At 36.1% G+C, this 15,521-nt stretch overlaps 1 protein-coding gene across 1 annotated transcript; it reads left to right on the forward strand.

Annotated features, from left to right (window-relative positions):
• Positions 1 to 668: 668 nt before the first annotated feature.
• Positions 669 to 15,178, forward strand: GTPBP8 (GTP binding protein 8 (putative)). The gene is made up of 6 exons (XM_061193077.1): positions 669 to 1,004; positions 2,579 to 2,677; positions 4,362 to 4,492; positions 5,495 to 5,594; positions 7,771 to 7,889; positions 13,154 to 15,178. The coding sequence occupies exons 1-6, from the start codon at positions 669 to 671 to the stop codon at positions 13,242 to 13,244; spliced, it is 876 nt and encodes a 291-aa protein (XP_061049060.1). The 3' UTR covers positions 13,245 to 15,178.
• The last annotated feature ends 343 nt before the right edge of the window (positions 15,179 to 15,521 follow it).

The following is a 15,521-nucleotide window of genomic DNA, read 5'->3' on the forward strand; positions in this document are numbered from 1 at the left end:
ATGATCCCTGTATCTCCCATTCCAGCAGTGATCGGTTTGAACTGCTTTGAAAAGAAACTTTTGAAATAAGATGTCATTACGTAACTTCAATGAAACAACTCGAACACCTGTGCAAACTTTTTTTCTTTTATTCTGTAAGAAATCTCTAAAATTTAATGACATTTCCTGCAATTATAGAGAAGGCTGAATGAAATATGAACAGGAGCTTTTTCAACTACATTTCTCACCAGCCCTTTTCATTTTTGCGAAAGTGTTTTTCCTAGTGATTTGTACAACGTCAACGTCCGTGAGACAACCAGAAACTGTGAAGAGCAAACCGGCCTGAAATCCACCAGAGCTTCACACGTTTTCTTCTTCATTTGAGCCTCAAGGCTCACACAGCCAGATATGTCTCTTCACCTCTGAAAATCGTTAAACAGCCTCCCCACAGCGACATACAAGTCAAAGGCACAGGTGTCAGGGCCAGAGTGTGAAAGGCACCCAGCGAACTCTTTTCCCCCTACGAAGCAACACCTGCCTCCGCCTCTCTGTACGCGAAGAGCTTAAGCGGGAACCAGCGAGGCCAGCGGAGACTACAATTCCCGGCAGGCATAACGGGAGCGGGGTCACGTACGCGCAGTTCAGACCTTCGGAACGAAGGCCCGAGGCGGGGCTTCTAGGAGAGGAAAATGGCAGCACGCCGGTTGCGGCTTGACGTGGGCCGGCTGTTTGCGGTGGGGGCAGAGCTGGGGAGCGGAAGACGAGCTTACTGCACGTCCCAGGCCTTCGCGGAGGTTCTACGGCTGCCCAGCAAGCAACTGACGAAGCTCGTGTTCCCACTGCAAGAACTCGAGCGGCATTTTGTCCCGGGCTCGAGGCCCGACCTTCACTTGAAGATCTTCGACCCGAGCCTGGATGACATCGCGAGGGCGGAGAGCGTCTTCACGGCCTCCTCGCGGAACCGCATCGAGTACCTCAGCTCCGCCGTGCGTCTCGACCACGCCCCGGACCTCCGCCGTCCTGAGGTGAGAACGGCAGCCGGATGCGGGTGCTGAGGACTTGGGCTGGGATTTTGCTGTCACCTCTTTCTTGTCAGCAAACCGGAGAGATTTACTAACTTTCTGTGGACGCATATCATTATTATAACAAAGTAAGCAGATATAGTTTTAATTATTTTGATAGTGAATATAAAAGACTTTAAAAGGCGTTTAAAAAATTAACTATCTTTTTTCTAATTAATTGCAGTAGAGAATATATGCCGAGACAAATTAGACAAAGTGAAGAATATGAAAAGTATAGTAGTTTCACAAATGAAGTGATTCTTATCAGTACGTAATTTTCACCCAATCTAAATTTCCTATTGTGGCGAAAAAAATTTATATATAGATGGCAATAATGTATAAGATTTTTTAAAACAACTAAAGTGAAATTCAGTGAGTGTGCATTTTATTCATGTCCTGCAGTTTACTATTTTGTTCTGTCTGTTAAATGAAGGCTCTGACCTCCTTACATACTTGTGATAACGGTACCACTGCACTGAAACTTTTCTGCTAATATATTTAGAACTGCTGTAATAATTTAAGAGTACATAAATCACTTAATGATTTTGAGATAGCATCGATTTTCAATTTTCTAAATTACTGGACTTTTTGTGTAATTGGCTTTTTAATTCAGTTTTATTATCTGTATATTATCATTGGATTTAATCTGGGAGAGCATTTGAAATTTTTGCAGGACCCAAATCAATTCATTCTGAAGGACTGACCCCAGTTTTGCAAAATATGTAGCATTGCTGGCCCCTGCCCACTAAATGCCACCCAATCCTATTGATAACCAAAAATGCGCTTACAAATTTCTAAAACACCCCAGGGGGCGGTACCGCCCTCATTTAGAAGCACTGATTGGAAATGTACTCTCTTCAATACTGTATTAAAAAGACGAGCCATGTGTATTAATGGTTAATATTAGGAATATTTTGTTGCTTTCTACATTCAGACTAAAGGAGAAAAGCTTAATTGGAACAAGAAAGGTCAAGAGAAAGGAGTAATTATAATGGTGTTATGGTGTACTTTGAGAGTTTGTGGGGAAATGGGGTTCCAAATGTAGAGCCAGTTTTGTTGAAACGCGTCTAGTTTTTAACTTCAAAAAAGCTTTGTAAATATGAAATTCTTAATAAATGTTGCAGATATTCTTGAGTGGCATAGTGTAATTAAAAGCACAGGTTCTGGATGTAGATGCCCTGAGTTCAGATTCCAGTTTCTTCACTTTCTGGCTGTATAATTTTGGACCAGTTATTTAACCTCTCTCTGCCTCTAGTTGTATCACCTGTAAAATGAAGATACGAATATTTTCAGTCTCATAGAGATATTGTAAAAAGTAAATAAGAAAATATGTTAAGTGCTTTTAAAACAGTACCTGCCACATTGAAATCATTTAGTAGATAGTAGCTGTCTATTAGAATTTGAGGTTTGACTAACCATAAGCCACTTTTTATGGTTAGGCAAGACTGAGTAGTATTCACAGATTTTTGCAGCTAATACATTATATAGTAATATATATATAAACTAGTACTCAATTATCTTCTTTTTGCTTGTATAAGGTGTGTTTTATAGGCAGAAGCAATGTTGGAAAATCCTCTCTAATAAAGGCTTTATTTTCACTTGCCCCAGAGGTTGAAGTTAGAGTCTCCAAAAAACCGGTATGTTAAAATTTAAAATATATCTAACTATCTCTGAATTGACTAAGATGAATAATAAATGTTGGGGGGGTAGAAGAAACCATCATTGCCATGTTCCTAGAAAAGTGATTTCTTTCACACAAGTACTAATGTAAGACATTTCATTAATGCCTGTGTATTTCTCTGAAGAAAAGAAAGTGTATCTGGAGTTATTTTAGTAGTCTTGCCAGTATCTTGGGGAAATCTTCCTTAGTACAGTCTTTTCCAAAGAGTTGTTCTAGTGTCATTCTATATTTGCTTCTTTGAGAATGGTCATCTACTTCTACTTTGATTTTAAAGAAAACAGCTTTAAAATGTATTATTTTTTCCTCCTGTAATCTTTTATGCCTTGCTAACTCATATATGTACACCCATCAGGCACTTCCCGGTTTACCCAGGGCCAAATTATGTGCCTAATATCCCAGCCAGCCTGCTGTAGTAGCTTTCTGTCGTTTTCTAATTTCCTCTGCTTCCTTCTCAATAATGCAGACTCTACCAGTATTTAAGATATCCTCTCCTCAAAACTCACCTCAGTTCCCCTCACCTTATTATCTATTCTTGGCAAAATGTTCGCACCAACCCAATGCTCACTGCCCCTGTTTCCTTGCATTGGAACCCTTCCCTGAGGCTTCACTGGTCTTCTCTTGCTCTGCAGTTCTTCCTATGGTTGGTTCCCTGATACCATCCCTGACAATTGTAGTCATTTGTTAACTCTCCTAGCCTTACTCCCTCCTGCCCTGCCTCGCCAAATACCCCAGCTAAACTCTCACTTCTAGGTAGGGTTGTTCCCTTTCTGCTGTGAGAGGACAATGGAAGAAATGTATTCTTGACATTCCTAATCTGTAATTCTAAAATTATTTTCCTATAGGTAGACACAAAAGCTGCCTGGGAACCTAAGCATCATATATAAAATCTTTCCTCTGAAAATATTTCTTCTAAGTTCTAAACAATTGACTTTTAAAGTTATTTGTGTTAATCTTTCCTTTTCTGATTAATAATGTCCATGGACACAAAACCACATGAATAAACCACTTTTTTATCGTCTTTACATCAGTTTTAGTTGCACATTTTACAGTTGTACATGCTTTTTAAAAAATGCTTAATGAAAGCACTAAACCCATCTAATAAAACATGCAAAACATCTTGATTTTAGGAAAGTTATAGTCTAGGCATAATAAACTATCAGGCTTTGCATCTAGGTGTTAGGCAAACTTGTACGACTGATAGTAAGCATTTAATTTAACCTATCTGTGCCGTAATTCATTCCTCTTTAAAGTGGAGTTATACTGTTCATCAGAGAATATTGACTAATGCAGTCGTACTATTTAGAACAGTATAACTTTTTCACTGAGAGGGAGCTAATGAAATAGGAAAGACTCGAAAATATTTTGCCTACATTATTTCTAATATGGACTCTAAAGTTCTTAAATCGTATAGATTCTCTTTAAAAAATGAATTGGAGGGAAGAAGTAGTATCATCTAAGCTTATCTCCAGCCACTTGTCTTCTGTCTTCTTTTCCTGTATCATCATCAGCATAGGGTTATATACAGAATACTTTTATGTTTTTAATAAGTAATTGTTAATTGAACAGAAAATATTTTGAGTCATGAAATATATAAAGGACATATTTTAAGAAAGCTTTTATTTTTCCATTTACTTTATCAGGGCCACACAAAGAAAATGAATTTTTTCAAAGTTGGAAAATATTTTACATTGGTGGACATGCCAGGTTATGGCTATAGAGCACCTGAAGATTTTGTTGACATGGTAGAAACCTATCTAAAAGAACGAAAGAAGTAAGAAAAACATTTTTCTTATAATTGTTATGTTGAATCCCCAAACGTTCTCATGACTAGGACATTCTACACATGATGAACACTTCAGTTTTATCAAATGACTTTTTTAGAAAGTCCACTTTATTCTCATAATATTCTACAATACAGTATTTAGGAGCAAGGTATATACTGCCTGCTTAGTTTTTTCCTGTAAGTTAGCTTAAACTTAAATTCAATTGTTTTCCTAAATTGAGACTATCAATAGTAATTCAGCAGACTTTATTAATTTTTTTATACCAAACTCTAAACTGGCTGTTTTTAAAAATGAAAATTGTTGGTTAATGTGGTAGTTACCAGATTTAAATAAACTTCAGTAAATTATGATTATCCTTAAAATACTTCTGACATCACAGCCTCTGTAAATACTACCTTTTTTTGTCGCCATAGGTAGTCAAGTAGCAGGTCTATGTTTCAAGCATTGCACAATATATAGAAAAATTAATGTTAACCTTTTGAAGCAAGGTACAAGTTTACAAGTACCTTGCTTGTTGTAGCTTTACATAGAAACTAAGATAAAATACTTGCAAAAGAAGATACAAAATATAACGTGTTTGGTTTCTGTTATCTGTTAGTCTTAAAGTAATATTTGAAAATTTAGACATTTTTATGGTAACTCATAGTTAATTGGGTTCCTGTTTTTTTCTCCCACTAGAGTTCAAGCTGTTAGAGGAAGGGGCTCATCTTTGTATCCAGTTCTAGGCAGAATATCTTATGTCCAATATATGCTATTGAAATAAATTAATATTAATGAATTTAGTTACTGAATGTAAACAACATTGAGACGTGTTGGACTGTAGGATGGACTTCACAGTGAATTGAGAATTCCTTTTGCTTAAAGAAATTTTTAAATTTTGAATTGATAATTATTCAAAGTAAAATTTCTTAGTATAGTGAAGGTTGCGGGGAAGAAATGAATGAGTATATTTTATATTGCTGTTAATCTTCTTTTCTGCATTCTTATAGTTTGATGAGAACATTTTTGTTAGTGGATAGTGTTGTTGGAATTCAAAAAACCGACAACATTGCCATAGAAATGTGTGAAGAATTTGCATTACCTTATGTGGTAAGTATTTCTTTTGAATCATAGTTGCAATTAGAAATACAAGTTCCCTCTGTGTCTGTGTGTGTGTGTGTGCATGTGCACATGTGTACATCTTTTTAATGAAAGAGTAGGTCTTGCCTCCTCAAAAGATAAAGGAGTACCTTTTAAACAATCTTTTCAATTATCAGCCATTAATATTAAAATAAGTTCTGTGGTACTTTTATTCCCTTTTCCTTCTCCTAGCTTTTAAGTTTTCAAAATTATAGTCAAAGTAAGTTTTCTAAACTGTTCATTTAGTGTTCCTAAGTGCTTTTCTTTGTTTTTTTGGTTTTTTTAGAATGACAATATAAATATTTGCTAAGACTCATTAGTAGCTCCTTAACAGCAGCTTGGCAGATAGTACTTATCAGAATGTAAACAAAACTGCAACTGAAAAATTTGCTAAACTAATCTGGAATTTAAGAACATCACAAGAATATAGTAGGCTCCAGCACACATAAGTAGGATGTTTATATTCTTAAGGAAAACAAAATTTCTTATGAGAATATCTTACCAGTTGTTACTGTTGTTTACCCTAGAATAGAATACAGATTGGTAGGTTGGTATCCACATTTATTTTGCTTTGTAGGTTTTCCAGATAAAATGGCAGTCTTAAAGTTCCTCTCTAAGGAAAAGAGCCCACTGACTATAATTTGGTTTCAAAAAAATGTCTGAAAACCACTAAAATGTAGTGGTTTTGGAGTTTAATGCAAATCAAACCATGTTACCAGTCAGAAACTTTTTTGTATTCTTGGGGTTACGGAATTCTTGGGGTTTGCAAAAGCCCTGTGAAACATTAGAGATAATTTATGGTTATGAGGAGCCAAAGGATTGATAAACATAGTCTACGTAGTTAAAAAAAAAAAAAAAAAAGCCCAAATATTGCCCAACCGGTTATATTAAGTGATTATAGTGATAGTACTCCTAATTTGATATCATAGATACCATTTTGTGGAATCATATATTTTTCTCAGTTTTAACTTTAAGGAAATATTAACCTTTCTTCTTTGGGAAAGAAGTTGTGATAGAGGAATTATGTCTCCTTTTAAATATCAGCGTATTTGCTTTTATGAAAAAAGACTTTCACTTTCTGCTTCTCACTCCTGCTGCCATTAATATTTTTTTAATTGAAGTATAGTTGATTTACAATCATTAATTTTTTTATAACTGAAAAGCATAAATGATTAGTCAGGAAATTTAATTTTATAGAAATTCCCTAGGAAAACCTCTGACAGATACTTCAAGCTTTTACTTTTTAATTGATTTTGTAATCATCCATGCATTGACCTTCCTCTAGTATGTATTGATAATTGTCTTTGAGTAAGTAAATTATTCAAAGTATTTACTGTTGAACCTAGTAGAATCTAGGCTTACTTGGAATATAACTATATATCGATATAGCTTGGAATATAACTATAGTGGCTACAACCTACAAATAGACTGATTTCTAATTTTTCCTTTAAAGTTTACATATAAGGCAGAACAATTATGTAGTTCAAAAATGATTATAAGTTGGCGGTTTTATATGGATCAACCTAATAATATTCACTTCTGTATCTTAGACCACAAGATATATAGTGATCGTATGAAACATTTGGCATATGGCAATTGCAAATATGGCTCCAGGGTGCTTTTCACTGGTCTTGAATCCAAGATATTATGGCCCTGTGTAGTTAAAGCATTGGAAACAGCAAACTTACATAGTGTATGCTTTATATATTGCATACATTAACTCATTTAATCTTCTCAGCAACTCCTTTAGGAGGTATTGCTTTTATTTTATAGATGAGGAAACAAGTACAGAGAGATTAAGAAACTTGCATAGGTCACCTAGTTGTTATTGAAATTTGTAACTAAAATGTATAAAACTGTATATTAAGAAATAACAGTTGACCCTTGAACAGTGTGGGAGTTAGGGGCGCCAACCCTGCTTGCAGTCACAAATCCAAGTGTAACTTACAGTCAACCCTCCCTATTCGGGGTTCCTCCATATTGGCAATTCCACATCTGTGGATTTAATCAACCACAGATCGTGTAATATTGTAGTATTTACTATTGAAAAAATCTGCATATAAGTGGACCTTTGCAATTCAAGCGCATGTTGTTCAAGGGTCACCTGTACTTTATTTCTAATGCTTAAATATTTGTTTTCCTACAGATGGTGTTGACAAAAATTGACAAATCTTCCAAGGGACATCTTTTAAAACAAGTCCTTCAGATCCAGAAATTTGTTGACACTAAAACACAAGGATGTTTTCCTCAGTTGTTTCCTGTAAGGTAAGAGTTGAATTGTCTTTATGTACTAACAACCTTTAGTATTAAATCAGTGTATCTGAGGTATCACTTAAAATTAGAGGAGTTTGGAAGACTATGCACTTAGCCATAATTTATTGGTACAACCCATCAACACTTTTATTTTTTTCTTCCCTCTATTCTTTCTTTTTTCTGCAGATTCTTGCTGAATCTTCCCTGTAGTATCTTCATGATCTTTCTACCTCAGCCTATTTCAACCCTAGACCACAGTAGAAGTGAAAACTTTTTACTTTTTAAATCACCTAAACGACAGCCATAATAAAGATACTACCATCTCCTTCTGAATTCTAAAGAAAAACAACTCATCTTTATGGTAGAAAGCTCATTCAGGCTGTGAAGGATAAGAATTTTCCTTTTAAAGGACGATGTGCAAAGAAAAAATGCTTCGTATAAGTTAGAATTAAGCATCAGTAGCGGACAGGATGGTTATTTCCTGAGCAGCAATTTTTGAGATATTAGATGTGGTTTAGCAATGAAACATGAGTTTGTCTTTTCAGTGTACAGTTTGGGTACAGTAAGTAACCTATATACTAGCAGAAATGCAGTGCCACTTCCCTGTGATTTTCTGACTCTAACTTTTTTGAGGCACTATGATAGTTTCTATGAGAAAATAATGAAACCAAGTAGCACTTAGTTGTATATGAAACTGTCCTCTAAGCATTCTTCTTCCTACAAATCCAGATCACAATTAAATTGTTTGTAATTATGAACATGCCAGTCTAAATCCATCTTCATTCTTTCCTACAAAATGCTTTTCCCCCTTGTCTTACATTCAAGTATTTATCCTGTTCATTTGTCTGTGTCCCATATATACAGTGGAAATTCCTAGGGGCAGGAATGAAATCCTAATTCTTCTTAGAGCCCTGAGCATTGTCATAGAAATATATCTGTTTCTTTTAAACATTTAATAAGAAGGAAGTGAGACTTCATCTAAAAAGGCAAAACAAACATAAGATGGGCAAATTATGGCCTAACAGCGGCATTTATTGAAAAAAAATGTTTTAGTTGACTGTAAGCTGAGTTTAATAGTATAAAGGGACTGGGGAAAAACTGACAATGTTTTCTTGAGCTACATTAGTAGAATTATAGTGTTCAAAACAAGGGAATGATCAAACAGTAGTCTCACACTGCTATAAGCTGTATGCTACCAGATCAATTGAGCTAGATTGTGGCTTGACATTAAGAACAACTAGAGCTATCTGAAAACAGATGGTCTTGGGGGAGGTTATGTCACTAGATCATTCAAAACACTTAATTGATCCACAAAGTAAGCATCCCTGTTTCACAGATACGATTACAAGTCGGAGAAGTGAAGTGAGTTACAGAGAGGTATTTGCTGAAATAGAAAGAGCATGAAAAAAAAAAGCATGGACCTCAGGGTCAGACAGCCGTGGTTTTGCATGGTTCCTCTACTTCTTGGCAGTAGCTTTTAAGCAACTTATTTCATTTTCTGAGTAAAAAAATATGACAGTTAGAAGGATTAAATAAAATGCATTGTGACTGATGGACACACATTAGCCACATAATAAATGTTAGTTTCTTTCTTCCCAAAGGTCAGTCAGTCAGTGAATGGCAGGGTTAGGCCAACAACCCAAACTATCAGATTCTCAGTACTTTTTAGAGGCATACCCTTCTTTAGATGTGCCAGCATTTTCTGCTGCATGACCTTGGAATCACTGTGCCACTGTATCACTAAGTGACTGAGGCACTGCAGAAGCCACACAGCACTCAAAGTCTTAAGAATTGAGACACACGCAGGAGGCTGCTGGCTTTCAAGAACTTCAACATTCACCATACCACAGTGACAACATACAGGAAGTTGTCAGGTTGTACTCTGTAGTTCTCAAAACCCAATTCAGAAAGTAGAGTTGTTTATACTGCTTGCTTTTATTTGCTTGACCAAGTCCCAGTACATCCCTCCAAAAGAGAATTTGGCCTACTCACAGAATAATTATTATAAAGTAAGTCAGGTTTTATTTCCTTGTCTTCCTGTATGATCTTGGTAGGAGAAAGGCGGAAGTGTGGGTAGACATGTAGTCCAACAGGGTTTGGCCTTTAAGCCTGTTGGCAAAAGTTAAGTGCTAACCTTCATGTCTGAACTCTGCCCCAGCTGAGAAGAGAAATAAAATTGGTGAAAGACCCCTAAAGATTGATGCTGGGATCAGTCTGTTTTTATAAATGGTATGGAAGAAATATATAAGTAGGCACAATATAATTGTTTCTGTGGTTTTCAAGCAAATGAGAACTGAGTCTTAAGGACAAGAAAATCATATGAGTTAACAGAAATGTTGCAAATCAGTTCACGGTGCCATAGTTAGTGTGTGGACTATCCAACTTGTGTCGCTCCTTTAAACCGTACATGTGCAACTTCAGTTATAACTGAGAATCATTATGGGCTGTTCTCAAGTAGGCAGCTTTGGTCAAAAAGTCTAAAATGCTGTACTTTATCAAAAAGAGAATTAGCAATACAGCAGAAAATATTTTACCTGTTTTATATACAGGTATACACCATACCTGTATCCATAAACGTCATAGTGTTTCCATAAAAGTCCACGTATCCCAAGAAACCATGTGTTCACTTCCATTCTGACAGATGGATGAAAGGATATGGATGGATACAGTAAGATAGATCTAATAATAGACACAATAATGCTGATGATTTTTTTAAAAAATCATGAAAAAACGTCTACATTATCATGGTAATTGAATCTTTGAGACAAAAAGAACAAATTAAAGAAATCAGAATTTTAGTCTGGGAAATAAAAAGCAAAACAGAAGATATTCCAATGGCATTTTTCACAGAAATAGAACTAACAGTCCTAAAAGCTGTGTGGAACCACAGAAGACCCTGAATAGCCAAAGCAATCTTAAGAAAGAACAAAGCTGGAGGCATCACACTTCCTGATTTCAAACTGTGTTACAAAGCTATAGTAATGAAACAGTACGGTATTGGCATAAAAACAGACACATAGGTCAATGAAACAGAATAGAGAGCCCAGAAATAAACCCATGCATTTATGAGCAATTAGTTTACAAAGGAGCCAAGAATATACAATGGGGAAAGGACAGTCTCTTCAATAAATGGGGCTGGGAAAATTGGACAGCCACGTGCAGAAGAATATGTTAAGACCTGAAACCATAAAACTCCTAGAAGAAAACAGGCCCTAAGTTCCTTGACATCAGTGTAGGTGATCAGTTTTTGGATCTGACTCCAAAAGCAAAGGCAACAAAAGCAAAGATAAATAAATAGGACTACATTAAACTAAAAGCTTCTGCACAGCTTTTAGTTTTAAAAGGAAATTATAAACAAAATGAAAAGTCAGCCTACTGAATGGGAGAAAATATTTGCAAGTCATATATCTGATAAGGGGCTAATATCCAAAATATATAAAGAACTCATACAACTCAATAACAAAAAAAATCGGGGCTTCCCTGGTGGCGCAGTGGTTGAGAATCTGCCTGCTAATGCAGGGGACACAGGTTCGAGCCCTGGTCTGGGAAAATCCCACATGCCGCGGAGCAACTAGGCCGGTGAGCCACAACTACTGAGCCTGTGCGTCTGGAGCCTGTGCTCCACAACAAGAGAGGCCGCGATAGTGAGAGGCCCGCACATCGCGATGAAGAGTGGCCCCCGCTTGCCACAACTAGAGAAAGCCCTCGCACAGAAACGAAGACCCAACGCAGCCAAAAATAAATAAATAAATAAATTAATTAATTAATTAATTAATCGGATTAAAAAATGGGCAGAGGATCTGAATAGACATATTTCCAAAGAGGACATACAGATGGCTAACAAGTATATGAAAAGATCCTCAGTATCACTAATCATTATGGAAATGCAAATCAAAACCACAGTGAGATATTACCTCACACCTGTTAGAATGGCTATTATCAAAAAGGCAAGAAATAACAAGTATTGGCAAGGATGTGGAGAAAAGGGAATCCTTGTGCACTATTGGTGGGAATGTAAATTGGTGCAGCCACTAAGGAAAACTGTATTAAGATTCCTCAAAAAACTGAAAATAGAACTACCATGTGATCCAGGAACTACACTCCTGGATATATATCTGAAGAAAATGAAAACATTAATTCGAAAAGATATATGCACTCCCATGTTTGTTCATGTTTGTTCAATAGCCAAGATATGGAAACAACATAAGTGCCCCTCGGTGAATGAATGGATAAAGAAAATGTGGTATTATACAGTTGACCCTTGAATAGTGTTAGGGGTTAGGGGCTCTGACCCTTGGCCCAGTCGAAAATCCAAGTATAACTTATAGTCGACCCACTATATCCACATTTTCTCCAAATCCCTGGATTCAGCCAACCAGGTGTAATGCTGTAGTATTTACCATCGAAAAAATCCACATATAAATGGATAAATGCAATTCAAACCCATGTTGTTCAAGGGTCATTGTGTATACACAAGTGGAATACTATTCATTCACAAAAAAGAAGGAAACCTTGCCGTTTGCGACAAATGGATGGACCTTGAGAGCATTATGCTAAGTGAAATAAGTCAGAGAAAGACAAATACTGTGTGATCTCACTTACATGTGGAATTTAAAACAACAACAACAACAAAACAAGCTCATAGATGCAGAGGAGAGATTGGTGGTTGCCAGAGGTAGAGGTTGGGGGTAAGAGAAATGGGTGAAGGTCAGAAGGTACAAACTTCTAGTTCTAAAATAAGCCATGGGGATGATGTAATGTACAGTATGGTGACTACAGTAATACTATATTGCATATTTGAAAGTTGCTAAGAGAGAAGATCTTAAAAGTCCTCATCACAAGAAAAGAAAATATTTTTTAACTATAAATGGTGACAGATTTAACTAGACTTACTGTGGTGATCATTTTGCGATATATACAAATACCAAATCGTTGTACCCCTGAAACTAATATAGTGTTATGTGTCAGTTATACTGCAATAAAAAACAAAACAAAACAAACAAACACTTTTAGTCTGGAAAATAAAAGGCAAAACAGTAGATGTGAAATTTTTAGAATCATGAAGGACATAGATCCGATAATGTGGATCTCCAGATTTAGAATACTTCAAGAGGCTGGGGGAAGAGAGGAAAAGTAGGACAGATTAAGACATTCTGTTTCATACATGGAACTCACAAGAGTTTGTAAACAGATTTTGAGTTCGATGAATTCAGATCTGTTACTACCTCTGAAGTAAGGAAGAAAATGATTTTGCTTTTTTTCTTTTTTTTCCACAGTGCTGTGACCTATTCTGGAATCCATCTCTTGAAATGCTTTATAGCAAATATAACAGGAAATCTGAAGACTAATGGCTTCCAGTTTAGCTGAAGATTCAAAATTGTCTATGCCAACTGAAGTTAAAGACTTAGAATTTCAACATTGTTTTAAATGTTGTGTATCTGTAACTTGCAGAAGGATCACTTCAGCTTTAAAACCTGCATATTCCCAAAGCAAGAATGAATTTGTGCCTGCAGCGGGGGAAAGGTTTATACATGATTGAATCATGCTGTTCATTAGAAGAGATACCAGCCGTTTTTCCTATTTTAACAAACTGACAAACAAGAGCATATAGAGGTCCATAAAATGAAAATCTGTTTCCTACTGTGTAGACAAGGGTTTGCCATATTATTTATTGGGTTTTTGTCTTTTAAAGGAATGTCTATTATGTATATTTTTTAAAAATATTACAATGGACTAGGTAAAAAAGGGGCTACTTTTCTGTTAAGCACTAATAGATAGGTTGAAGATAAATTCTTATATGTATGGCTATAACTTATCTTTTTTTAGAGAACTTATTTGAATATAAAAAAATTATTCTTGATAAAATTTCAGTCGGTCCATAGTGGAAATACCAGTTATTTCAGGCTGGGGTCAGTCACCTTCACAGGGTTCAGAATCAGAAGACCAGAATTCAAGTTCCAGTTCTCATATTTATTATATGTTGGACGTTGGGCAAATTACTTGAGTTCTCTGAACTTCTTTTGTAACTCTACCTCAGAAGCTATGAAGATTAAAATGTGAAAAGGACATCTGCATATTCTACGTATTTGTAAAGCAAAACCAACTCAAGTATATAGCAAAATTCACAGGTAGATTTATCACAGAAAACATCCTGTCATGGAGGAAGTAACATTTTATCTAATGAAAGACCAAAAAAAAGTTTTAGGTGAGAAAAGTGATTTGCAAAGGGCAAGAGAAAAAGTTGATCGGACAGTTTATAATTGGTTCGTTAAGATTCAGAATGGAAAGACAAAGCCTTACTTTGAACTAATGTTAATGGAAAATATTTTTGTGAAGATGCTACTGACCTATTCATATAAGTGGCTTAGCTTTTCAAAGTGAGGCTGAATATTAAAATGTTACAGCAATAGCACTAGATAAAAAATTAACTCTGTAAAACAACTTTGTGACTTTTTTAGAAAATTCAATTCTGGATATGTTTTCAGTTTTATAGTTAGTAGTGCTGGTTTATTCTAATCAGCAGTGATTTAAGCTTAAAAACAAAAAACAAAAAACTTTTAAGGGTTTCCCTGGTGGTGCAGTGGTTAAGAATCTGCCTGCCAATGCAGGGCACATGGGTTCGAGCCCTGGTCCGGGAAGATCCCACCTGCCGCGGAGCAACTAAACCCGTGCACCACAACTACTGAAGCCCATGCGCCTAGAGCCCGTGCTCCACAACTAGAGAAAGCCCGCGTGCAGCAACGAAGACCCAACGCAGCCAAAAATAAATAAATTAAAAAAAAACTTTTAATATATGCATTCACCAAGTAAAATATGTAACAGAATTTCTTAAAAGTCATCTTTCTGCCTGCCAGTGTTTTTTTACTGCTTGTCTTAGCCTTGGTTCTGGTTCTCCTAAAAGCATGGCCCAAGACAAAAGCTTGCGTCCAATAGTTTACTGGGGATGTGATCCCAGGGAACAGGAGTGAAGGGGAAATGAAACAGATGGCAGGAAAGCCAATCAAGGATGCATCGAGTTGGAAACAACATAGTACTAGGGCTTGATCTTGAGGAGCCTTATGAAATGTGCCTTTGAATTGTCTTTGAAGGGGGGTTAGAGGACGGCCCCACACCTCTCCCAAGTTGTATATGCCCAAATGCCTAGCAGTTCCTGTAGCTTGTCAGAAGCCAGGAGGCAAGGTGCAGTTGCCCAGTCCTGCTTGAAACTGGTTGCCATACTAGTGGCTCAAGTAAGAGGCCAAGAGGATTTGAAGTGACATATGGGAGGTCAACCACACTGCTCTTAAAATGACCAGAGTGTTTTAATGCCACCCGAAGTGATTAAATTGGTATTCACTATGATGACGCTAACAGTATTTTCTAATCTAATTTACTGGATAAGTTATGGGTTTGTATATTTAAGATTTCACTTTTAAAATTTTAAAACATTTGAATTTAAGTTGTTTGGAAAAACTAACATATAGAATACTATGTTCCTTATATATAAATTATCATTTTATGGACACATGAAGCTCTTTACATTTTCCCCAGAATTTTAAGGGGCAGATGGGATAAGGAGGAGATAAAGAAACATACTCCAAAGGAACATTAATGAAGTAGAAAAAAAATGCTAGGCTTATAGTCTAATCCAGTTTTACCTTAGAC

The sequence above is a fragment of the Eubalaena glacialis genome, chromosome 6 (genome assembly GCF_028564815.1).
Source record: "Eubalaena glacialis isolate mEubGla1 chromosome 6, mEubGla1.1.hap2.+ XY, whole genome shotgun sequence".
NCBI classification, from domain to species: Eukaryota; Metazoa; Chordata; class Mammalia; order Artiodactyla; family Balaenidae; genus Eubalaena; species Eubalaena glacialis.

Coding starts and splice junctions, on each gene's coding strand:
- GTPBP8 (XM_061193077.1), top strand. CDS start 669: ATGGCAGCACGCCGGTTGCGGCTTGACGTGGGCCGGCTGTTTGCGGTG. Junction 2,678..4,361: donor TTAGAGTCTCCAAAAAACCG/GTATGTTAAAAT, acceptor TTACTTTATCAG/GGCCACACAAAGAAAATGAA. Junction 4,493..5,494: donor TATCTAAAAGAACGAAAGAA/GTAAGAAAAACA, acceptor GCATTCTTATAG/TTTGATGAGAACATTTTTGT.